Below are 25,820 nucleotides of genomic sequence, written 5' to 3'. Positions count from 1 at the left end.
TCTTTAGGATTTCAGAGAAGTAGCCTTAACTTTTTGATTTCCAGGGTTGACTTCCCTTTTGTTGTGCTAACTGGTACCTGTTTGTCAGGTTGGTATATCAGAAGTGGCATTTTTCTCTTTTCGTAGTTTGGGGGGATGTGCCTAAAGTTTAACAGTTGCTTTTCAGCCTGTTTGTAGCTTTGGAGCAACACCCTGACAATACTGTTTGTCAGTACTTTGGACTAGTTACCTGAGTACTGAATTGGACAACTCAAGAGTAGGCTTTGAGCAACTCTAGCCCCACACCAAGTCTATATTTTGGAATGAATCTGTAGGCTTGTCATTTATGAGAGGTGCTGTAGTTGACCTCGTATAGTCTTCCTGTTGGAAATTTTTCACTTGTCTTTATGAGGAAGGGGAAAAAAGAAAAAGCTATACCCATTAAAATAGCTTCTTTGCCAATTACAAGAAACAAATTTAGCCTTATGACAGTTCTTGCCATTCACTGCGGAGAGATTTTAGCCATGCTGGGTAGGTGCTTTAGGGCCTTTCTAAGTAGTAAGATAAGAGAATGAAAGGAGGTTTCGAATACCCTAGGACATGTGAGCTGGAAGTGGTGTTTTCCTTTATGCATGCTTTAGTTGCGTTTTATCCACTGGTCTTCATGTTAATTGAAGTAGTCATTGAAATACTCATTGTGAGTACTTAGCTGAATACAGATGTATTGTTAAAAAATATTTAAAAATGATGTCGTTCAGTCAAAGTAAAATTTGATGAGGTGGTCTTTATTAAGCTGATGAACTTAAAWTTTTGGAAGTGCTGACCATCTTGAGGTGTCCCGCTTATAAAGCATATTAGAATGTGAGGGACATGCTGGAGGAAAGACAGGTCTTGAAGAACATTTTAGTCTAGAGGTGCCTAGTTGTGAAGCTTGCCGTGCATGTACTACAGGAGTTAGAGCAGTATGCTACCAGTGCAGAGTGAATAGTGGACTTGGTATTGTTTAAAGTACTGGGTGGTGATGGTTTAAAACACTGGGAAGAMCATTTTTAAAACTGCCTAATGTCAGGCTCCTCCTAAGTAGTGTCATCTTCAGGCCTGGCCTCCTTTAAAGATTACTCAAACTTAGGGGAGTTTCAGAGATTTTCTTCTGAAAAATCAATCTGATGTTAGAGAGTTGAAGCCTAGGCAAACAGATTGAAAGCTGTCAGTGGATAAAAACCAAACTTGATGCATGAGAAAGTAGATAAAGTTAATTCCGTCATAATTGTGTGCATTGGTGGTGAAGATTGCTCTGGTGGATCTGCTGGGATGCATATCTATTGGCTACTGGATACAACAGCTGGAATGAATATGATTACTGATTGGTTATGTGTGCACAATGTGCTTAAACTGTGTTTAAAAAGAATTTACAGTTTTAATAAAAACATTTTTATGCTTTTAACTGCATTTAACATCGTGAATGTCTATGATTTTAGGTCAGATGGCACATACCCTAATCTTTGTCCGTGCTTCTTGGAAAGGTCAGATATTATTTACAGTGTATGTTTGAGTGACTGTTTTTGTACTTCTCAGTCCCAGTTCTTAGTGATGATGTGCATGCACACATGCTATTTGGAAGAAAGTTTATATTACGCATATGGAAGGCGTTTGTGATAAGTCAGTTAAAAGCTGTACAGGTGCAGTTCCATCTCAGCTACTATTCTGTTAAGTGGCTAACTTTAATCTGTTGAAGTGAGACCAGAGACAGACACGACTGTACAACCTAGGTGCAAGCTTGAATCTCCGCTTTGAAACTTAATGTGGAGGTGAAATTGGCTCAATGTAGCACAGAATATTTTGGCGGAAGCTAAATATTTTGGCAGTAGCTTCATGCACTGCTTAGCTGGGAACCCCATAGTGTATCCCCATTGACTTAATTCTCAGTTCCTGAGCTGACTTGAGTTCAGGTCCATCACACATCTGTGGCTTGCAGCATTGAGTGAATTCACACTACTTTCAAGACCAGAGCTGTGCCTTGACTGTGCAAATGTTAGATAATGTTTATATCTGTATTTAGTTAATTACAAATGATTAGTTTAATTCTCCCATTTTAAGTATTTAAAACAAGYCAACCATGCAATGGTTGATATTTGGTCAAAGATCCTATGCTGGTGTAATATGCCAGCATTGCTGTAGTAAGTGTGCCCTGTTCCTAAATAAACCCAGAGTGAGAGTCCCTGTTACTAGTGATGTTAACAGATGTTCAGTGCTTTGCAGAATTTCCCTGAAAACACAAGGACAGAATGTACAGAGTTGAAGTTTTTATTTTGTGTGTGTGTGTGTTTTTTTGGGGAAAGAAATAGGACAAGTTATAAAAGAAGTAAATAACCTTTTAGTTACAACATATGGTTCCTTTTCGATTCCTTTTGGGAATTGATGACAAGCATAGGGTTCTCTCTTTCGCTTCAGATGCTTGCCAAATGCTTGGCTTGCTGTGAAGCTGGTCAATAGAAGTCTTTCTCTGACCATGGAAAAGAGTTGGTTATGTAACTCTTGATTGGAAATACTGTATATGTTACGTGACAGGTTAAAGATGAAAAAAAAAATGCTTTTTTTAGTAGTAAAATTCTGTCAAAGTAATTACTTTTGAAGTGAAAACATCCGGTRACAGAGCCTCATAAATAATTTGAAGAATCTTCAAGTACCTGATTAAGTTCAATTCCTGGAAGTTACCTTGTGAGATGAGTTGGTTTTAGTAACTGTCTAAATTGATACATGAGAGAGGATAGGACTTGACTGTAAGTGCTTCTCAGGAACTCTCTGCTGAAAAATAGCAACAGAGAGCTGGCATCACAGTCACAAATCGTGAGGTTTTGTCCCGTTTATAACTTATGCAGACATCCCAGAGAGTTGCAATTCTTGGCAATGGTTATGCTTCTCTTGCAAATTGGTGGTAAAAGCATTTGGACTCTTCCTTGGATTATTAAGAGACTCCTGTCTCGGTTGGTAAATGGGCAGCCCATTTGAACCCAACCTGAAGGGGTGATAGCCCACCCTTCAGAGTGAAACTTTACACGAGGGAATATCTGGAAAGAGCTAAACTAGAACTAATGATCATTTAACGAAAGGACACGGATGTGGTGGTGTTTGCAGGCTTCATCAGTGGAGCTGTTAGTATGTAGAAGTGATACTGTGCATGTATTTGAATACAAAACATCACTTTTAAATTTCTAATTCAAGGCATGCTGTGCGTCTGTATTGATTTGTAAGTACATGTGGCAGGAACATAGCTTTTAATAACTTGAGATAGTGCAAAGACGCTGTGGTAGAAGATGTTGGGACAGAGAGGAAGAAGTGGATGTGCAAAACTGGAAGCCTTTTGAGTTGTGTTAAAACACCTTGGGAAAAGCTGAGGAATCTGATAAGCTTCTTCAAACATATTCTTTCCGTTCCTTATCTTGGCTTATTGTAATGTAGTGTGAAACTGTCTTTAAATGTCTCCTGTTGTTGCTAAAGGGGATATGGAGTAAATATGTAAGAGCAATGCTGTGCGTGCAACTGGACAGCGCCAGTGAGAAACTTAGCAATGGTCAATATACAGAATGAAAAGGATTATGAAGGGATTTGGTTTCTATAACATGTTGCACTTGTTGAAAATACTATTTAAGGAAGCAGCCAACTTAAACATCCTGGGCCACTCCACATTCCTTTTCAAAATGTCAGTCTTTTTTCCATATAAGCTCTTTGATTTAGGACTTAGAGCATGGGAAGGGGGGGGAAAAAAACACAACCCTGTTTGGTCAACTGTTGTATGTATGTTGTGTTAGTGTGCAGGTTTCAAATCTGTCAACTTGCCTGCTTTTTTTCTTCTGCAATGTGAGAGATGCATTTGTAAACTAGGTGCTTATTTCTGAGCGGTGGGGCTGCTGGACTCTTGGGAGAAGGCAACAGGTGTGACCTGTCCTTTTTTTTCCGGAGACTAAGCTAAAGGATAGTTGAGGTCTCCAGGAAGAATCCAATATAAACAACAAGTTGTGGTCCTAATGATAGTAAACAGAAAACCGAATGCATTATATCCAAACAAATGCAAAAGACTTAAACTACAGTATTCAGGTGGTGCTTAGATGTAATGTGTTGCAACAAATGAGCTTTTGGGGGCTTTACTTTACATCTTAGCATTATCTAGACTTGTAGCTGGCCTCATAACCCGGGTCAAATATACTAAAATATCCTAATGTGTAATGCAGTTTGGAAGAGTGCTGTATCCCAGACTTCCAATAGCAATTACTTAATATTGAAATACAGCCTTCTATTTGGGTTTTGCAGCTGGCCTGTTGGAGCAGGTAGTGGGGGAGAGAAGATAAAACTTTGACTGTCAGTGCATTTCAGTGTGTTAACTGATGATTAACTTGATTACTCTTCTTACTGCTTGAGAATGCTGTGAAGACCTTYTGGCTTGCTGAAAACTTTTAATACTGGTCTTTGGGCACCTAAAAGATTTTGTTTACTGCCCATTTATTTGTTAAAAACTTGAACTGTGCTCAGGTGGTGATATTTAAAGAAATATAATGGAAGAGGTTAGACATGAATGCTGTTTTATTTTTTGAGTTTCTCAGTGAAATGTACTGTAATGATATGAACTCTCTATTTGCCCATAAATTATTTTCGAAGAACACTTGATATAGATTTAATGTGAGAGTTGTAAGTCAAGATGTGTGTTTGTGGTCTCCTCGGTTAGCATGCGTAAAGCCATTCATACATGGGTTGTAAAATGAAGGTTGTTTTCTTGTGGGAAGAGGGGTGTTTGCTTTAAAACACAACTTATTTCCTTGTTGCAATGCCAATATTTTAGAAAATAAGTTAAGCTGAATTGAGACCTAAAAGCCTTCTCAAATAGCTTGATTTCCACCTCCCCACCCCCACCAGTAGCAGTGCCTCCTGTAACATCCTCTGTTCTCCTTAGCCCTGTATTGAACCCTCAGCAACTGTTGAAAACCCATGTGCTATGTGTGGCCTAGGTAGCTTTTGTGAATGCATTATTTGGTGATCATGCTTTTACAGCATGGAGTTCAGACTCACAAGGTTAGTTTCTAGTCAGTTGTACTATCATTGTCTAGTTCCTTTGGACCAGATAAAACAGTCAAGAAAAACTATCCTTTATAGTTTCATTATTCTTTTAAGCTGCTTAAACTTTCCTTGAACTTCTAGGAAAAGAATCAGTTCAAGTATTTGCTTTGCTCGTCTTCACGAACTGCTTGTTATGGCAATATGGGTCAAGAGGGGAGCAAGAGTTGAAAGTGAAAATTTCCTTTTGTCCTGTATGAAACCAATTTCAATGTTGTTTTTTTGGTTTTATTTCTTTACAATAAGAATAAGGAGCCAGACCAATTAGAATTAGATGCCCCTCTGAACGTATTTTGGTTATAATCTTTGCTTAGTTCTCTTCTATACATAACTCCCTTAAACCGTAGTTTTTGTTGACCTGATGTCAGGCTACCTTGGTTCAGCTTCTCTATATTTCTTTTAGTTCATACCTAGGATGATTATCTTGTAAGATGAGAGTGGCCCTTAAAGCAAACTTTGCTATAAATGACAGAGAAAGGATGGATCTGGTATTGGCAGAAATCTCTTGATTTTTAGGTGTAAGGTTAGGCATAGTCAGTTGGCACTTACTAGTTTCCTTGATGGGATTTGTCATAGGAAGTCCAGAAATGAAATTAGTAACAGAATAAAAATATAGCTGCTTTGTTGAGGGAGGGACTGTATGGGTTGGTGGTGTGTTACAATGAAAGTTTTGTGGCATCTGGTGAGAAAGTTACCACTTCTAACTAAATATAGGTGTTAAATATCCGGGGCTGGTAGTTTGGGACATGGCTGAGTATTAAACCCATTTGAAAAATAAACAGACTTCAAAAGTTGGGGAGAGAGGGGCATTATTTTGATGTTCCATAGAGTTACTCTGTCGTGTACTGGATGAACACTGACAGTGTGGAAACTTTTTTTTTTTTGTAACTAAATGTGCTTTTGTGAATTTAACAGGAGAAATGTACAGTACTTCACTCTTTCCTCTGCTGATCACACCTGATAAATATCTGCATAAATATTGGAGGAAAAAGCAGGAAGAACATCATGAAATTCCTTGGCGGGAGAAGGGGTGGGAGGAAAAAACTGTGGAATTTATTTTTCCAAATCTGTGTTAGTATCAAATTTGCTTTGTACTTGTAGACATTCTGCATATCAAATGTGTTTCAGGCAAGTGCTGCAGTCAGGGTGCTAACCTGTGTCATGTTGAGACGTTGTCACCACCTGTACAATGGTATTACCTTTTGGCTTATCCTAACATCCTTCACCAAAGTCTCTGCAAAATGGCTGATGCGAAGCTTCTACTTCTCTGGTTTTAACAAATCGTGCTGTGATCATCCTGACCCCCATCACTGCTGCTTTTGGTGTCATGTTTTAGAGGGGGAGGTTGGACAGGCTCTGATATGAGACTCTTGAAGCTGTTTATTAAAAAAGGGCATAGATATCCRTTGATTCTACTTGTGCTGCGGTCCTGCTTCGAAAAGTATTGAACCTTGAGTCCAAATAATGACTGATGTCTTGTAGGAAAGATTTTGTTTAAAAATAAAAAATTTTTTTGTGGTGGCTTTTTAGAAAATTAGCCAGTTTAATACTTATGTATTTCTTTGACCTAATGATATTTAACTGCTCACAGTTGTTAAGCTCAAAGAGTTAAAGGTTCAAAAAATAGGGTTAAGCGTGTGAAAATACGTATTTGTGTAAAATGACATATTTAGGGAGTTCTGTCACTCTCAGTTGCCATTTACTGTAATGTTAAAAATTGGAAGTAAAAATTGTGCTTTTACTAAGTGTAGCTATTCTGTTCAACAGCAGTGAGTGGAAGAGCATCTGCAATGTCAAACACTCCTACCCACAGCATTGCAACTTCTGTCTCCCAACCTCAGACGCCAGCTCCAAGTCCTATCATTTCTCCTTCAGCCATGCTACCAATCTACCCTGCTATAGATATTGATGCACAGGTAAGCCTGAAATCATCACCACAGCACAGATGAGTGAAGGTATTTTGCTTCTGCATCATGAATAACTGATTGATAATAAACAGTTCTGTTTCCAATGTGTTTGGTTCTAGAGACTTATTTGGTGACTTTAGAAAGCCTGTGCAACTCCCCATAGAGGTGCAGSCCACCTTCCTCTGTGCTGTAGCTAAACAAAAGAGAAGAAGGTCTTTGAATGACTGAACACTTTAGTTTTTAATTTTTCTGTCTGTGTGATTACAGGAAACAGCTAAGTTGTTTACTGACACAACTTAAATATTTCTGGGCCTGGTTTCCTAAGACAGTAATGAGGTTGAAGAGATTGCCTGTTCAACTTGTTGGCTAATGACAACCAAGCATGACAAAAATATGGAAGTATCGAAACTAATCATTTATACAAGTTTCTTAACAAGAGGAAATAATGCAAGCTCTCCTCTCCACTAAGGGAAAAGCATATCTCTATTGAAAGTAATTTTTAAAAATGGCTAGTTAATGTTGATCTGTAGCTAGCTGGCCATTGAAAAATGCATGCATACACTATGTATGCACATGTTTAGTTCTAGACTATACATAATACACCTGTTTTTGTCTGGCTGAGATATTGCAGGCAGGATGGAGAAGAGGGAAGAACTGTTGCAGAGAAAGGGAGAGAAATCTCTGGGAAACCAGCCTTGGTTAGTTCTGCTGCTCTTGGCATTTGCTTGGTTTCTGCTGTAACCGTGTACAGGAACTCCTTCCATAGCCTAATGGGTTTGGTTGTGAGCTGGTAGACACCAATGTAGATCAGCTGCCCTGGGTCATAATAAAGTAAAGCAATATGAAAACTTACTTCTCTCTGATACTTCTAAGTTTTTTCTACATTGGTCAAGAAATTTTTGTTTTGTTTTTTTGTTTGTTTTTTCTTTTTTGTCCTGAGAGGGACCAGTTATCAGAAACCAGTGTGTTGGATATCTTGGGGTTTTTTTGTTTTTTTGTTTTTTTCAAGGAAGTTGTTGTTTTATTCAGTCACTATGCTATAACTAATCATGACAGTAGTCCTCCCAAATCTTTCAGATAAGCTGGTGGTCATTTAACTGGGCCCTGGCAGGAATAAAGTGTTTGTTGCTTCTTAAGTCTCTATCAAACTCACTAGAGAAGTAGAATCCTGTTTTGTGTTCAAGTTCATAAGAAGACTCTGTGGTGATCAGTAGACATGTCCTAAGCTTATGGAAGCTTTTTTGGTCACAGATGCAGTTGTATGTAGGCTGTTGCACAATATGAGCAGGGACTGTATGTTATGAAGGAAATAATTCTCTTGTTTTGTATGTGGTATCTGTTTCTTTCAGACTGAGAGTAATCATGACACAGCATTGACACTTGCTTGTGCTGGTGGCCACGAAGAACTAGTACAAACACTGCTGGAGAGAGGAGCTAATATTGAACACAGGGACAAGAAAGGTAGGTCACCCAGTATGCTGACATAGACCCACTCTGGACTTTGAGTGTAGCTCAATGAATAAAATCGTTAGGTCAGATTTTTAGATATCTTTTTGGTGGTTTAATTTTTATCACTTAAACTGAAGTTGCAAATGTAGACTATTCAAACATCCTTTCTCATTCCAGGATTTACTCCACTTATTTTGGCTGCTACAGCAGGCCATGTGGGCGTTGTTGAAATCTTATTGGACAATGGAGCTGATATTGAAGCCCAGTCGGAGAGAACCAAGGACACTCCTTTGTCTTTGGCTTGTTCAGGAGGGAGGCAAGAGGTGAAGTAGAACTTAACTCTTTAGAACAGATTGTAGATTATATATTGTGTCAGTATACCAAAACAGTCTTGCAGGAAAAATTAGACTAATATTAACCATGCTCTCTCAAGATGGTGGTTTTTAAAAAGAATGCAGAGGTATAACTTAAAAAAACATTTTCGAAGTTGTATATTGCAGAATGCCTAATATAAATCATTTTTTTTCCGGTTTCCGTAAGCTGGGCCAAAGCTGCACAACAGACCTCATGACTGTAATCATTAGTGGCCAGTTTTGGGATGTTTTACCAGCTTAGTTTGATACAAATCTGAAAGTGAATGCAATGACCGTTCTTGTTGCAGTGTCATTTCGTTAAAAGAAGGTTACATTCAAACTCTGAACATTAGGGACAAAATAGCAATCACAGCAATGTACAAATGTATCTGGATGTTCTTTGAAATGCAAGAAATTTGGACTGTTGTCTAGTTAGGGGTTTGGGGAGGGAAGGCAGGGCACATCTGGGAGGTAAGTGAGGCTTTTGGTATCTAGGATCGCTTGTACTCTATTCTGCTGAACGGGAGAAGAGGGACTTGAAACAAGTACTGACGTGTTACTGTGGTTGTCTTGTTCCTGCTTCGATGTTACGTGAAGCGATGTTGGACTGGATGTTACAGCTTTAGAAATAAATTACTCTGTATGAAGCAGTGGTGTGAGACGCTTCATGGCTAGGCCACTGCTTTATACAGACATCCTGTGTTTCTCCACTATAAAATTTTCAGCTAACCCCAAATTTATTTTATGCTTACAACAAACTCTCTTGAAGTGTCTGTGAAACTGTAGACATAAGAATATGGTAGCATGGTGTTCATACTCAGGGCAAGCTGGAGTTGAGACATGGATCAGCTCCTTAGCGGAGCCAAGAGGGTTTTCTCGTTTATTGTGTGTAGGCCAAAGGGTATCCAAGTATTGTAAATCACTCCAGTGTCCCTGACTTAAAACACAAAGGGTTTTTTTGAGTGATTGACCAGAAGTAACTGTRAGGGATGTCTTTGAGTGTTACGTGAAATATTGTTTTCTGTGACCTGATTACAGAATCCATGTTTTTTTCTAATGGTTCATACAAATCTAACCATATATTTCTGCTAATGCTTTTATGAATCAGGTTGCAAAGGCCACGCTTGGAGCATAAGCTATGAAATCAGGTGTAGGACTGTCTTCCTCTGTCCATGGCCAGCTAGAAATAAATGAAGGGAGACAGCTCTCCCACTTGTGCAGGTTGTCTTAAGTGAGACTGGCTTTCAAAAGATGACAGATGATTTCACTGGACAAAATTTTCCTAAGAACTTGTAGCTCTCTTGGCCTGTTTCTTAGTGCCATTCAGAGGGCACCAGATATCAGTTTTAGTTGCAAATGACAATGATAAGCTTTCGTGTGAAAGGAGAAGACCTGCTTTTCAGTGAGTCTGTCATAGCAGCTCCTACTTCCGTGGCTCGCAACCTCATACAGTAAAGGTGAAGCTATGCTCATTCTTTCAGAGTTGATTGATCTGCACATCTCAAACAGTGTTTCTTTGCGCAATCTAGCAGCTGTGTCATAGTGGGCTTTGGGGCAGCCAGGAGAATTTCTTTTTCCAAATAGTATGTGATGCAGGTGTGGAGAACATGGGGCAATGTCTGTCCTGTGATCTCAAGGCAAAATATTCTAACTGAAAAGCCCTTGGCTTCAGCTGTCTGCGGCCACTCTAGACATGCCTTAAACTTCAAAATGTGAATGAGGCAAATGAAATATTATTGCATCAGGGATGACACTGTTGGATTTTTGCCTTAGAGTTCATTTTGGATTTTGTGCCCAGAAAGTTTAGTTTCCTATCAAGTGTTCTGCCAAACTTCAGAATGTGAACTTCATGTAGAATATGGGAAGCTGTGAAATATTTGGGTTGTGAATTAATTGGTAAGGAAGGCTTACTCAAAGAAACACTAGGTATTTTGTTTTGTTTTCTTACTGTACAAATAAAACCACCAGTGGTGCAAATATGAAATTCTCTGCTGGCTTGTGTGTTTGGTGTAGAGGCAACAGGGGCATGTATCACTTCTATGTGCGGTCTGATCCAATGGTATAAATAGCAAACATAACATAAAAGCATGCAGCTGTGTCCTTGGTTTGCTCCAACACCTTGGTTTGAAGATGAGTTTTTAACTTGATAAAGAATTGAGCACCAAAATGGGAGAGGACAAAAAACAAGAGTACTTTTTATACTGAATTCAAACTGAGTCTGTATTTTTGGCAGTCTTAATGGCTGAAATAATCATAAATTCTTCTCAGTTTGCTGGCTATCGTGTATAATTTGATATGAACCGTATAAGTATGCTAATGAATAGTCATGACTTACATGAAAGCTAGTGTCATCAGTTTTGGGAACGTAGTTGCAACCTTGTGGATTTGTGGAAGTGTGAGAGTATGGTGAAGCAACCAAGTAAAATGGCTCTGTTTCTGTTGGAAGATGTCAAGGGTATATTTAGACTTCACAAATGTTTACTCTGGACAGATCTGCAAGTTTGGAAGGAAAGCAAATGTTATTTTTTAAAACACTGCAGGTGGTGGAGTTGCTGCTAGCTCGAGGGGCAAACAAAGAGCACAGGAACGTTTCTGATTACACACCTTTAAGTCTTGCTGCTTCTGGTGGATATGTGAACATTATCAAGATTCTGCTAAATGCTGGAGCAGAAATCAATTCCAGGCAAGTTCCCTTTTCACCCCTTCTCTCATGTTTTCGTAGTCTTCTGGGTTTTGACCCTTTTTAAAAGGCTTCCTTGGTGACTAAGTGGAACAAAAGCTTGCTGTTGTTACAGGATCACAAGCGATGTGTGGTCTTACTTCTAGGAGGTTTTTTCCCTCCGGGTGGAAATGAACAGCAGCACTAACTTCCATCTCCCTCAGTGTATTTCTGTAACTTCCCTAACTTTTTTCCTTCGTCCTACTGTCTGTCGCCTTTGGTCAAAGATGGAAATCCTTTGTCTTGCCCTGGTTGGCCTGGTAGTTGAAATCAGTTCTGGGTTAGAGGAAGAAAGTGTTAGTTTTGTGCCCCCTCTGTTTTTTCCCTGTATAGCTTAATGAAAGCTTTTTCAAAGAGTGTGCATTTGTGTTGGGGTGGTTGTAATACCTTACCCATCTATTGGGAGGGGAGAACAAGCTAATGTACACACAGCACAAGTGAAAAAGTCTAAGCAGAAATTATCTCCTTGTAAGGGATGCCTTCAAATCTACCACAATTAAAAGGAAGCATGTGTAATAACTGTAAGCAGAATTATTTGTCTTAGGTAACGTACTGTTTGACGTTTCAGTAATAATTTGTTGAACTGCTTTTGTGTTTTGGATACTCTGCCTTTACAAGTGTTGTTTAATTAACTTTATAAATATGATTATGATTAAACAATTTTTTTCTTTTCCAGAACTGGTAGCAAATTGGGCATTTCTCCCTTAATGTTGGCAGCCATGAATGGGCACACTGCTGCTGTCAAGCTATTATTGGACATGGGCTCTGATATAAATGCCCAGATAGAGACCAATAGGAATACAGCACTGACTCTAGCTTGTTTCCAAGGGAGAACTGAAGTGGTTAGCTTGCTCCTTGACAGGAAAGCTAATGTGGAGCATAGAGCTAAGGTAAGGAGTAAAGAGTTGAAAAAGGCACCTAAAAGAGATGCTTGTAAGACATGACTTGTGTGGTCAGCTTAAAACTTTCTTCTGTTCTATGCATTTCCTTTGGAAGTTAAATGAACAAGTGAAGTTGAAGTCTGTTGTGGATCAAAGGCATATTTCTGAAGCCATCTAGAGAAAGACTGTATATTTTAAAGAAAAACTGTGGCTGTATTTGAAGGCTGGTATATTCATGTGGTTATACAGTTCTTCAGACCAGATGTTTTTGTTTCTGAAGCCTTATTTAATCTTCAGATGGTTATGAGCATAACAGCATTGATCTGTTAACTTAATAAAAATACAAGGCTTTCATGTATTCAGAAAGTAGAGTCTGAATTTCAGCCAAGCCTGTGCCCTTGGACTCATCTCTTCAGTCTGCCTGGCTGCTACAGCCACAGAGGTAATATGGAATTGCAATAGGATGTGTGTTCCAGGGGCTTTGTATCAGCTGACCCCAGCTCTTAAAATTGGAGGAAAGGCTGTTCTCTTAAAGCTGGCCAGAATACCAAAGAAGTGAAGTGACCTGCGACAGAGGTGGTTGTCTTTATCCTTTTCCACCATTTTTAGTTTCTGACAGCGGGTGAACTCCAAAGGATCTTAAAAGTGCTGATAGCTGGTAGGTCTCTTCCTTGCTGAAGTCTTGTGTCCCCTTGACCTACCAGGTGCTTTCTGGGCATCGTTATGCAGCATCTCTCAATGAGAAACTGTGACAGCAAAGGGCTTTGATTCACCCTTAGCACTGCACAACAGCAGAGGACTGGGGCTTTCCCCTAACAGTATGTTCTACCTCCAAAGTGCAGCTCAGTGAAGGCTCTTTTCTAGGCAGCTGAAGTTGATATTCTCTTTCAAAATGTTGTTTAAGCTATTAGGAAACTGGCCAGGTAACAATTGGAGGGCATAAGCCAGAACTTGAAATTTGCTCCTGGAAGTAGAAATTAGTTCTGGCTTTTTAGGTAATAAAATGCTAATTGTTTATTTTTCCCGCTTGCTTGTCTTAGACTGGCCTCACACCATTAATGGAAGCAGCTTCTGGTGGATATGCAGAAGTGGGCAGAGTTCTGCTGGACAAAGGTGCAGATGTAAATGCTCCTCCAGTACCTTCCTCAAGAGATACAGCTTTAACCATTGCAGCAGACAAAGGGCACTACAAATTCTGTGAGCTTCTTATTAGCAGGTACATATCTGAAGCAATGCTGCTTGAAGACAAAGATCTTGAATATAGAGTTCTTTTCACAAATCTGTATTTCCCAATATGCACTTGGGTGAGAGGGGTATTGTTTTTATCCCATACTAGGATTGGCTAAAATGAACTCAGGTCTTCTGGATTTGTTAACCTTGCTAATTATATGTTTTTATTCATTGAGAGTGATCAAACAAAATTGTTTGGTGTTTAAGTGCTTCCTTTTGCCCAGGTTTGGCTAATTGAGGTTTTCCGAGCTCACTGAATTGTGTGTGTTGGAAATGAGCAATTTCTTATTAAGTTCACATTTATGGTAAATGGACATGTCAGTATATGTTAGAGGGAAGTGTCAAGTCCTTAAACAGGCTAACAGAAGATGTGCTTAAAACTTACACCCTCATGATGTCATTTTTTAAAAACTTGATCACAATCTACATTCCGTGCAGAAAAGCTTCCTAAGCAGCTTTTGGGTATGCAGTCTGATGACAAGTAACAGCACTGGCTGTTGGCTTGCACTCAAAGCTTCACAAATTGTTGCAAGTAACTTGCTGAGGATACAGTGTACTGATGGACAGGAATTAATGAAGTAATTACTGAAGCTTCAGAGCTAGCTGACACTGTGATTTAAATCTGAATGATCATAGGCTGAGCATAGGCTCTTGACAGATCGGAAAAAGCCCAAAAATGCTGTTTCAGAAACTGAAGTGCTCTATGCATGTGTTTCACGTAAAATGAATATTGAATAAGCCAATTTTTCTTAGGTATTGGATGGACTTTTGCCAGTCCAGTTGACACCTGTTACTAAAACATGGTCCAGAGTTTTGATCAAATATGTTTGTTTTTGTAGAGGAGCTCACATTGATGTGCGTAACAAGAAGGGGAATACTCCACTGTGGCTTGCAGCAAATGGAGGACATTTAGATGTTGTCCAGCTRCTAGTTCAAGCTGGAGCAGATGTGGATGCTGCTGATAACAGGAAGATAACTCCTCTTATGGCAGCCTTTCGAAAGGTACAATGTCAGCTTCAGCTTTGGTCTTAATATTGTCTTGATCATAACTGCACGGTTATAATAAATAGAACATAGTTGAGAGAAACTAAATCTTTCAAAATCTGCAAATTAATTTTAATACTGGGCATGGAATCTTCAAAAATAGGTATGTGTGTCGCCTGTGTAATTACTGTGTTAAATTCTGGGAGAAGCTTGCTTTATAGGTGTTCTTAGAGTCTGCTTCTCATGGGCCTGTTGCGCTGTGAGGAGAGAACTGTGGTGTGTGTGGAGAGGGGGAATTGGCGACAGAACTGGAAATGTGTTGGATTGGAGTCTTGTGCAAGAGGGGATGAGCACTTCTGCTGCCCCCCCCCCCCCCAAAATTTTTTAGGCAGGTTTGACTCTTGACATATTGTCCTTTTAAAGTGCTATTGTACCTAAAAATTTGAAATGACTGTAGGAACTTACAGCTCGAAGTTGCCAGAGCCTGGCATTTGAAAACCAACAAAAAGGACAAGTAAGGAAGAAGTACATAAAAGTGTGACTGGAACAAGGGCTGCTTGAATTGTAATTATCATGGGAAGTTTCATTTCCTTAATCTGTCATGGAAACTTTTTAGGAAGTCAGTACTGCAGTTCTCACTGTTGATCCTATGAAATGAAATCTAAACCAGTTTCATTTTGCCATAAACTGAAGTTAGACTAAGAGACACAGGTAGAAGAAAAACATGAGCTGAGTGGAAGATATGTTTCCTAGTTAGACCATGTAACTGAGAAGTAGAATTCTGATTTCTCTCACTGTCAGTGTGCAGTCTTGACAATAGTAACTAGAATTGCTTGTGTTTTCTTACTTCATAAAAGCAAGAAAACATGCCACTGCTTAAGAGGTGTTAAAGATGGTTTARAAAAATGTTTTAAGTGTTGAAAGCATTATGTGAAGGAGCTGAAATATTACGCAAGGAGTGCTTGAACTGAAGAGTTGCTTAGAAAGCAGAGGCAATTAGCCTGATATGAAATGACCTCTGTGACATTTCATTTTCAGGGTCATGTAAAAGTGGTGCGCTACCTAGTGAAAGAAGTAAACCAGTTTCCATCAGACTCGGAATGTATGAGATACATAGCAACAATTACTGATAAGGTAAGTGAGATGATAAGTAAGATAACATTTCTGAAGGGATGATACTGTGACTCGGCTGCAGCACAGAGGCGGTCTTTTGCTTGCTGGCACCCTGGGCCTCAGGCAAGTGATGGTCGCCTTGGGAGTTACCAGAAAAAAGGCAGAAAACAGGAGAATGTGACCACTGTAGCTCTGTAGACCTTAGTTCTGTGAAAACGGTAGTCAGGTAGTGCTGTCCATTACATGTRCTTATTTTGAAGTGGTCTCCTAGTTACTTTTCTGGACTAGGCTACATCGCTTCCTACTGAGCATGTTTGTACTGAATTTATGACCACTTTTGCAGCAGGGCAGGGGTAACTGAATGATCTTCTGCCAAGAGTGTGTGTGAGTTCATGTATGAAGATTCAGAATCTTCTATGAAACTTTGTACAAGTAAGATTTAAGAAAATACCTAACAGTAAAGTAATTAGTTACAGGATATTAGATAAACTGCTGTTCTTCTCTGTGAGAGTTTGGTTGTGTACAGTTCATTTTGGTCAAGATGAACAGGGGCAAAATCTATTGAGCAGTAAAAGGAAGTGGTAAGAGCAATGAGTGGAGAAATGTGGTCTTAGTGATTCTGTCTTTTTGCTGATCTTCTGCGCTGCAGAAGATGGAGTTGTCTTTTTTTCTGGGGTTTGGGTTGTGATGTGCCTTTTGAGGCTGAAGTAACCCCCATGTTTAGCACAGTATGTCTTCTGTTGCCCATTGCAATGACTGCTGTCTGATTGCATGATGCAGGGCATGCTATATGTTTAAATGTATTTACTGCCATGCAGTCACAGATTCATTCTTGATTAGTCTTTATTACCTATGACTGTGGAATAWCAGTTTGTAAGGTTGGGCATGAAGAGGAGCTTACTGGAAGGAAGTTGAAGTTACAGAGAATGGTTGTGCAAATAGCATGGTAGTTGTGTTTAAGATATTAATGCCTTACTCAAGAATCGACGGAGAACTTATTCCTTCTCCTGATGGCACCRTATTACTACAAAATTGTCATTTCATAAGATTAAAATACTTGTTTTGTGGTAACCTTACTGCTTAGGATTTAAAAACCAGTAAATGCTGTTTTCATAGCTTATCGACTATGGGACTAACTTAGTATTAACGTGAATGCTAGTACTATTTGAATATCAACATGTTCATTTTTCTCCCTTAAAACCTTCTGTACAAGCTGTTGAGCAGTCTGTAAATTGCAGGTATAAGCTTGAGTGTGTACATTTGAACACGCATAATGTGAATCCTCGGTCTAAAAAAGTCAAATCTCACGTACCTTATCATTTTAGGAGATGCTGAAGAAGTGCCACCTATGTATGGAATCAATTGTTCAAGCCAAAGATAGACAGGCTGCTGAAGCAAACAAAAACGCAAGCATTCTTTTAGAGGAACTGGACTTGGAGAAGGCAAGTTGAAAGAGTTTGGAATTATGATTTTTTTTTGTAAAGTTGTAATTTTACATTCCTTCAAGATCATAAGATCTGTGAAAGTACGTAAGAATACATACATAATTGTAATTTGCGTGTAAAAACTTAATGTCTAGCTGCCCAAGTAATTTTTGTTATTTACTTCCTGAGCAATTGGATCAAGCAACTTCTATATAATGAAATGCTTTCTCTGTGTAATATTGTACCTGAAAAAGGATTTTTAGCAGAATTTTTTGCCAAGTAAATCATACATGGGGATTTTTCCAATCACATTGGTATGGATTTTGGATCTAAAACCTGCGTTTTGTAGGTCTTAAATATGAAAATGTGTGCCAATAATGTTACTAGAAACCATAGGAATGTATTAGAAATCTAATAGAAAAATCCAAGTAAAATGTAGTGTCAGATGACACATTTTGTATCCAAATTAGCTGGAGAGTTTTGTGTTCCGTTCTTGGAAAGGGAGGTGAGTGTTGTGTGGACAGTACTGCTGCATACATGGTTACTTGAGGAATCCTGAAAAAACATGTAGGAAAACTCTCTGGCTTCTTTTGTCTGGTGGCTTTTGTTTTTACACTAATGTCTTGTTAATGTCAGCATTTGGAAGAGTAACTACCTAAAAACCAAGTACAGGAGAGAATATTTCCCTTCTGTTTTGCTTTTTTAAAAAAAAAAAAGTCAAAATTCAAGTTCAGCTTCCTAGGAAATGGGCAAGGATGCTGTGATGAAGCATTCATGTTTTTGAAACGTATGATACATCATCGAATACTGTTCAATGTGCTTGACTTGTAGCTAAGGGAAGAAAGCAGAAGATTGGCTTTGGCTGCCAAAAGAGAAAAAAGAAAGGAGAAGAGGAGGAAGAAAAAAGAAGAACAAAGACGAAAACTAGAAGAAATTGAAGCAAAAAATAAAGAGAATTTTGAACTCCAAGCTGCTCAGGAGAAGGAGAAGCTAAAACCTGAAGGTGATTTTACAGTTCTGTGTTACTTGTAAGACAGTATTAGTATTTACTCCCAGTATTAGAAATGACTCTTCTTGTCAAAATTAAACAGCCTTTCATATGACCCACTGAGTTTTCCTTTTGTCTACCTTTTCTATTAAATCCCTAGATCAGCATGATGGTTTATCTGTGGCATCCTGCTGTGGTGAGGCGCTGTTACCAGCGGCTTGGCAGTGGCAATTACAGATTAACTAATCGCAGGGAGGGTTTTGGCATGTTCTTTCTCTTCAAGGTCCCAATACTTAAACCTTAGGCAATTAATTTTTTGCCTGATATCAAAATTATAGTAATGACCTGTTGAAAAAATTGCAACATTGGATTCCAAATAAATATCCATCTCTTCTTGCTCAAAGAGCTGAAACCTGGCTCATTTAGGGTAGTGAGTTTCATCTCATGTGGTGTATGGAGAAATGGGTTTTCATGGAGTGTTCCCTCATTCTCATATGCTAAAAGAAAGGGAACACATGTGGTAAAGCATTTTGATCTGTTGTTTCATATACTTGTTTATGTCCCCTAAATACTTGGGTCTGCCTTTCCATGCCTTTGTTAAAATCCTGCTGTGTTTGTTGCAAGATAAGAATGAACTTTTAGATAACTATTATCATAAGCAAGGGAAGAGAGACTACATGGTACCACACATAATAGTTTTACAAAAGTCCGTGTGGTTAGTGGTTCTGTTTGTTTCTTCGGGTCTTTTGAGACTCAGCATTTTTTGAAGTTAATAATGAATTCTTCAGTATGACAGAGATGTCACTTGGAAAACAAAACCACACAGACTTTCTTAAGCCAGATAAATTAATGCTGATTTTTTAACTCTTCCATCAGATGATCCAGAGGTCCCAATGGAGCCTCCTAGTGCTACCACTACAACTACCATAGGTATATCCGCAACTTGGACAACTTTAGCAGGTTCCCATGGAAAAAGGAATAATACCATCACCACAACAAGCTCCAAAAGAAAAAACAGGAAAAACAAAGTTGCCCCTGATAATGTTCAAATTATATTTGATGATCAACTCCCCATTTCCTATGGCCAGCCAGAAAAAGTGAATGGTGAATCTAAGAGCAGCAGTACTAGTGAAAGTGGTGACAGTGATAATATGAGGATTTCCAGCTGTAGCGATGAAAGCAGCAATAGCAACAGCAGCCACAAAAGTGACAATCATTCTTCCACAGCCGTTACTAACACACAAAGCAACAAAAAACAACCGTCAGTTCTTGTCACTTGTCCGAAGGATGAGAGGAAAGCAGTTACTGCCAAATCATCCATAAAGTAAGTTTCTTTGACTGTGTATGCCTATTCAAGGTGTTTGCCCTACATTTGAAGGCTGCACCCCTGTCTCCATGGACATACATGATTAAATCAGTTGTTAGGAATGGACGAAACCCTGCGTGCTTGCTGCTGTTTGTTGTGTGAGGAGCATGAACGTTGTTGCAGTATGAACTTGAACTCAATAGACTCAGAAGCAGGAGTCAGATAGATGAAATTAGGGGGTCGTGGCATATTTTGAGGTGTAAACATCTTAATTCAAGCAGCCTCTTAATATAATGCATTCCTGCTTTTCAAGTCAGCTATACTGTGGTTACTTTGGCTTTTTATTTCTTCCCTTTTGTTGGTCTTGCCTAAGACTACTCACTGTTTCAATTTAAAAGGTTTAACCTGGAGGCAGTCTATAAGTACTCCCTTCCCTTTGGAAGAGTTAGGATTGTACTAATGTAGGTAATGGAGCTGTTCGGTCTCTGTGCTGTGTCTAGAACCCAAACCAGTTTGGAGGTACAACTTAGATGCAGTCAACCTTCTTAACTGTTGGTGGGCAGCACTTATTCTGGGACATGACGTACTGTTTCCCTCCCTGTATGGGTACTGTAAGGACACAACATCTAACACTGAGCTAACTCCACGTTCCCTGTGCGGTATTGTTGTGATGACAGCTGTGTTGAGCAGGAGCAATTTTTCCTTTGGCAATGCCAGCTCCTCAAATGCCAATATCATTCAAGCCTTCATGAACAATGTTGCTCTTCTGTACTGGGTGGTGTGCTGATACCATATTCAGGCTTTACAAACATCAGGTGAGCCTTTTGGATATTTCTAGGTGGGATGATGCTTACCTTCTTTCACTGAATGTTATTGTTAACGTGGCTTGTCAGTTCTCATTTTGGAGTGTTCATTGCACTGAAAGAGAAAACAGAGTTGGGAGGGGGAAAGAACAGGCCAAGTGCAAATCTTCCTTTTGTTTATTTTCATGACTGTGTATTGACAGCATTTAATTTCTTCTAAAGGTTGTCTGAAGTTATCAGTGAAGTGACAAGTAATTCCTTGTCTACCTGCACAAAACCTGGTCCTTCTCCCCTTTCTTCTCCAAACGGAAAGCTGACCATTGCTAGCCCTAAACGTGGTCAGAAAAGGGAAGAAGGATGGAAGGAGGTTGTAAGAAGGTAAGAAGAATATTCTCCCAATTCCCCCCTCTCTATGTATCGTGTCTCAGACTGTTGTAACTTGAGTGTAGTTGTTCTTGCAGTTAGCGAATGTACTTCTTCCCTAGTGGATATGATGAATTTCACAAACTTGCTATTGTGTAGGTTGTCTTTAAAATTTTCTTTTGCCTAATCTGCCCATTGCTTAATGTTATTTAAGTGTTTCCTAGTTAATTTTTTTTTCTATTGTGCTTAGGTCCAAGAAGGTTTCTGTTCCATCAACTGTCATTTCCAGAGTCATTGGCAGAGGAGGCTGTAACATCAATGCTATACGTGAGTGCACAGGAGCGCACATAGATATCGACAAACAGAAGGACAAAACTGGAGATCGAATAATAACAATAAGGTAAGCAGGCTGCTGCTTGATGTGCTTGCTCTTGTGAGTGTGGGATGGGTGTGTGTGATGGGGTGGGTTTTTTTGCTTTTATTTAGAATTAATTCTAGAACATGGTTCTGTGCAGAGAAATGTATAGGCTTGTGGTTGACCCTTAAGAATAAACAGCCACTTTAGGGCAGGGGGGCAAAGGGGGTGGGGATGCTGAGAAGAACTGCTGATTTGTACCATCATATTATACAAAAGGAGACTTCTAAGACAAGATGGGGAAACTTTTTCTACTGAAGACGTAAATGCAGTCATCTATATGCTTAGACTTATTTAGACATATCTAAATACCTAAACATGTAGACATTTAGGGAACTAAATTTTTTTTAGACTAGGCAGCTTTTTTTCTGGGTTAGAATACTCATCTTCAGCTTCTTAAGCAGCGGTTGTCATCAAGGAAATGCCAAGCTSAGCCTTCTGATAGGAGGTCATTTTTGTGTCGGTGTTAGCATGACAGAAGACAGGCTCAACGATGTGGTTGAAGTACTTCTCTATAACCTGAGTAAACACTTTGTACTTTTGCCTTTTCACATCCTTTTATTCTATAGGGGTGGCACTGAATCAACAAGACAGGCCACACAGTTGATCAATGCGCTGATTAAAGATCCAGATAAGGAAATTGATGAACTTATTCCAAAGAACCGCTTGAAAAGTTCTGCTGCAAACTCCAAAATAGGGTCGTCAACACCTGCCACGACTACAGCTGCTAACAGTTCTCTCATGGGAATCAAAGTGACCACTGTAGCTGCTTCGTCAACATCTCAAACTGCCTCCGCACTCACTGTGCCTGCAATTTCTTCAGCATCCACTCACAAAACCATTAAGAATCCAGTGAATAATGTGCGGCCTGGCTTCCAAGTTTCTCTTCCATTAGCATATCCTCCTCCACAGTTTGCACATGCTTTACTCGCTGCTCAGACTTTCCAGCAAATCCGTCCGCCTCGGTTGCCCATGACCCACTTTGGAGGTACTTTCCCACCAGCTCAGTCCACATGGGGTCCATTTCCTGTTAGGCCTTTGAGCCCTGCAAGAGCTACTAACTCACCTAAACCTCACATGGTGCCTCGCCATAACAGTCAGAACAGCAGCGGTTCTCAGGTGAATTCAGCAAGTTCTTTGACAACTAGTCCAACAGCTACAACAAGTTCAGTGGCTTCTACTGTGCCTGGTTCTGCTACAAATGGCAGCCCAAGTTCACCTTCAGTCAGAAGGCAGCTTTTTGTCACAGTTGTGAAGACATCAAATGCCACAACAACCACGGTGACGACCACAGCGAGTAACACCAGCACAGCACCTACGAATGCCACGTATCCAATTCCTACTGCCAAAGAACACTACCCTGCATCTTCCCCATCATCTCCTTCTCCTCCTGCACAGCCAGTAGGCGCTTCTAGAAACAGTCCTTCAGACTGTGCAGCAACCTCTCCGAATAAAGGTGCACCTTCGTCTGATCAGGAAGTGGGTAGTCCGCCAGTAGTGGAAACGAGCAGCTCGGCCAGCAGTAGGCAGCCCAGTGCTGGTTCTGGGAGCTCCTCCGTGCACCCTGCTCATCAGCAGTCTCCAGGAGCTCCTCTGCAAGAGGCAAGACCTCCTCTTCAGCAACCTCAGGTTCCTGCACCAGATCCTCGAATGGTCGTGCCTCCAAATTTAGCAGCAACGAGCTCATCTGCCCCTGTGGCAGGTCCAGCAAATGCCCCGATGACCTATCCCATGTCTCAGACATCAGTGGGGTCTTCTCAGCCTGCGGCTAAGATGGAAACCCCTGCCATCAGACCGCCTGTCCATGGAACTGGTAGCGTTCATAAGAATCCAGCTCCTGTGCAAAATTCTTCTGTTGCAGTCCTCAATGTTAATCACATCAAAAGGCCCCACAGTGTTCCTTCTTCAGTGCAGCTTCCTTCTACCTTAAGTACACAAAGTGCTTCTCAAAATTCAGCCCATCCAGCAAACAAGTCTGTGGGTACCAATTTCAGTGCTACTTTACCATTTGGGCCCTTTAGTACGTTGTTTGAAAACAGTCCTACGTCTGCTCATGCCTTCTGGGGTGGTTCTGTTGTTTCACCTCAGACGACACCAGAATCTATTCTATCAGGAAAGTCTTCATTTTTGCCAAACTCAGATCCTTTACATCAGTCTGATACTTCCAAAGCCCCAGGTTTTAGGCCGCCATTACAGAGGCCAGCTCCAAGTCCCTCAGGTAAGTGTATGTTTTGTGTTCGTATCTTAATAATGTTTTTAACTAATGACTGCTGCATGTTTGCATTTTGAACTTTCAGTACTTTCTGCCTCTGCTTTTGTAGTTGCTAATAGTAAATCCACTTCTGCTCTGCAGTGAAATGGGGCTCTAATAAATTTAATCATTGTTCTTGCATCTGTAAGCATAGTTCAGTTCTCCTCTCTTCAAGGGTCATCTGTAAAAACTAATAACTATTTGGCAGCTGATGTACTTGACAGTCCACCAGAGGCTTTTTTTGACATCTCACTCTACTCTTCCGTGATAGCTCAGACAGTAAAACACTTTACTGTTGTTTCTTCCTGCTTTCCCTACTACCATCTCTAAGCATTTCACTTTGTGATAACTTGCTGCTTGTGCTTAGACTACAGAAAAATTTGCAGCTTCTTCAAAGTGTTAGGATGTTGCAAAAATCCAGATTTTAACATGGCCTTAAAGAAAGAGCTGCATGTTCTCTTTAGTATTCAGTTTGATCAAAAAGTCCAATTTCACTGACGTGCTGAATTTTGCAGCACGATTTTTAGAAGCTCGCAGAAAGTACAGTTCCGACAATCTAGACCCTTTTAATAAGAACCATGAGTTGTTCGTCTAGCTTTGTGTATGAATCAAGACAAATATAACAGCTATTTTTTTCATATTTTGTGAATATCACGTGTTGAGTAGCTCTTGAGGAGCCATCTGTGAAATTTGTCTAATTGACTGTGCTTCCTATGCATTTGTAGTTTTTGTGCACCCATACACCGTATCATTTGAATAAATTGAGCAGTTTATGAATAACAGTAGCACTCTAACCAGAGTCATGTTGTTAGCTCAATTCTTTCTGAAGGCTACAGATATGAATAGATCAAGTTGGAGCTGTCTGTAGAGTCAGTAACTATTATGTTAGTTCGTAGGAAAGTAGCTCCCTAGACCCTGAAGAACTTGAGAAAAAAGACCTTGCATCTTCATAAAGGATGATACAGTGAAGGCAGATGCTCTGCTTTTTCTACTCTTCTGCCTGTCGCTGGTGTACAGATTTTTTCTGACTGCACCTACTAATTTTAGTTTTCTGTCATTAGCTGTATGAATTCGAGAAAGATGCAAGTGCAAAAGCCACAGTATTTGAATGGTAACAGGCTTCCTTAATTTCTTCTGTATCTTAAAATCTTAGATGTCATTTTTCCTTTTCTTCATTGAGGATGTGAGGGGAGATGCAATTTTTGTATTTGGGTATCTCTGCTAAGATGAATTGCTCTTCTAGAATTGGTGGCACTTAATCTTAATTAGATACCATTTTCTTAAACAATTGAAAATGCATCCCTGAGTTGGAAGAAAATGCCTCAAGATGGATCTTGGTGCTTATATGCATATTATTTTTTTTGAAATGAATTAAAACTTGAATGGCGAAAGTACAAAAACTTGAGTATTGTCTGCGCTATTCTTAGTATGAAATTATGCTTTCCAAACATACAAAGCTTAAGTTACAGGTTAATAAAATGCTGTTATCATGCTGACATGCAGTTATATCAGAACATGGATTCTGTTCCTTCAATTCTTTGTCATTCAAGATATCTGCATGGTAACATATGAATTGTTCTTGATTTATCTGCAAGTCTTGACAGTATGTGGCAGCTGTGCTGAGTAAGAAGCTTAAGACTCCCAATTCTCTTCATGAAATAAAAAAAATAAATAAATCGCCAGTTGGTTGGATACAGATATTCTTCCTTTCCTCATTATTTTCCCTTATAATGGAGACTTCTTTACAGAGATGTCTTTACAGAGTTTTTTTTCAGTAGTGGGAGTCACTTGTGCCAATTTCTCCTGTAGGTATTGTCAGTTTGGATTCACCCTATGCTTCTGTAACACCTTCTTCTACACACCTGGGTAATTTTGCCTCAAACCTTTCGGGAGGTCAGATATATGCACCTGGGACACCTCTGGGAGGACCACCTGCAGCTGCTAATTTTAACAGACAGCATTTTTCCCCACTTAGTTTATTGCCTCCATGTTCATCAGCATCAAATGGTGAGTTCTAGTCAGTGGGAAACTAGTTGAGAAGCTAYTGTGTAAATGAAATGGCCTTGCATGCTGCTTATTTGAAGTAGCTTGCTGCTTTTCCTTTTTTTGGCTGTTTTTAACTTGGGTGGGGTGRGGGAGGGATATATTTTAGAACTAGGCATCGAGAGGCTTTAAGAAAAATTTTCCAGTGGAAGTTTTGATCTCCAGTGCTTGCTTTTTTAAAATTTTTTTATTAATTTTTTTAATAGCTGAGTATGGTTGTGCTGTTGGAGTTCTCTATCTCATAATTAACATTGGACTGTTTGCTAAGTCTCTGACAGGTTTTTTAAATTTTTCTTTTGTCATTCTACAAAGAATGGTCTGGGGTTTTTTTTGGTTTTGTGAAGGTAATACTCCAAGTGCGAGTTGTGTGAAGTATGTAATGATGCTTTACTAAAGCTAGTTATACAGTGATGGTTGGTTAGGCTTTTTGATGCTCTTGAAACTGAGCTGTGTAATGTATTCCAGGAGGAAATGCTAAATGCAGATTCTGGTACCTTCCTTCACTA

General features: G+C 39.6%; 1 protein-coding gene across 1 annotated transcript in view; it reads left to right on the top strand.

Moving 5' to 3' along the window:
• Positions 1–25,820, top strand: part of ANKRD17 (ankyrin repeat domain 17) — a 54,807-nt gene that overhangs the window by 23,393 nt on the left and 5,594 nt on the right. The window contains exons 17-32 of the mRNA XM_026090105.1: positions 6,853–7,001; positions 8,342–8,453; positions 8,619–8,764; positions 11,335–11,477; positions 12,190–12,403; positions 13,435–13,610; positions 14,464–14,626; positions 15,647–15,742; positions 17,047–17,163; positions 17,977–18,148; positions 19,010–19,457; positions 20,117–20,254; positions 20,465–20,620; positions 20,856–21,005; positions 21,590–23,238; positions 25,081–25,278. Coding sequence (XP_025945890.1) covers positions 6,853–7,001; positions 8,342–8,453; positions 8,619–8,764; positions 11,335–11,477; positions 12,190–12,403; positions 13,435–13,610; positions 14,464–14,626; positions 15,647–15,742; positions 17,047–17,163; positions 17,977–18,148; positions 19,010–19,457; positions 20,117–20,254; positions 20,465–20,620; positions 20,856–21,005; positions 21,590–23,238; positions 25,081–25,278 — 4,227 coding nt within the window. The remainder of the gene's footprint in view (positions 1–6,852; positions 7,002–8,341; positions 8,454–8,618; positions 8,765–11,334; positions 11,478–12,189; positions 12,404–13,434; positions 13,611–14,463; positions 14,627–15,646; positions 15,743–17,046; positions 17,164–17,976; positions 18,149–19,009; positions 19,458–20,116; positions 20,255–20,464; positions 20,621–20,855; positions 21,006–21,589; positions 23,239–25,080; positions 25,279–25,820) is intronic.

This window comes from Apteryx rowi, unplaced genomic scaffold, assembly GCF_003343035.1.
Source record: "Apteryx rowi isolate R43461 unplaced genomic scaffold, aptRow1 scaffold_85, whole genome shotgun sequence".
NCBI lineage: Eukaryota > Metazoa > Chordata > Aves > Apterygiformes > Apterygidae > Apteryx > Apteryx rowi.
The sequence above is the reverse complement of the archived record's forward strand: the minus strand, read 5'-3'. Positions and strand labels throughout refer to the sequence as shown.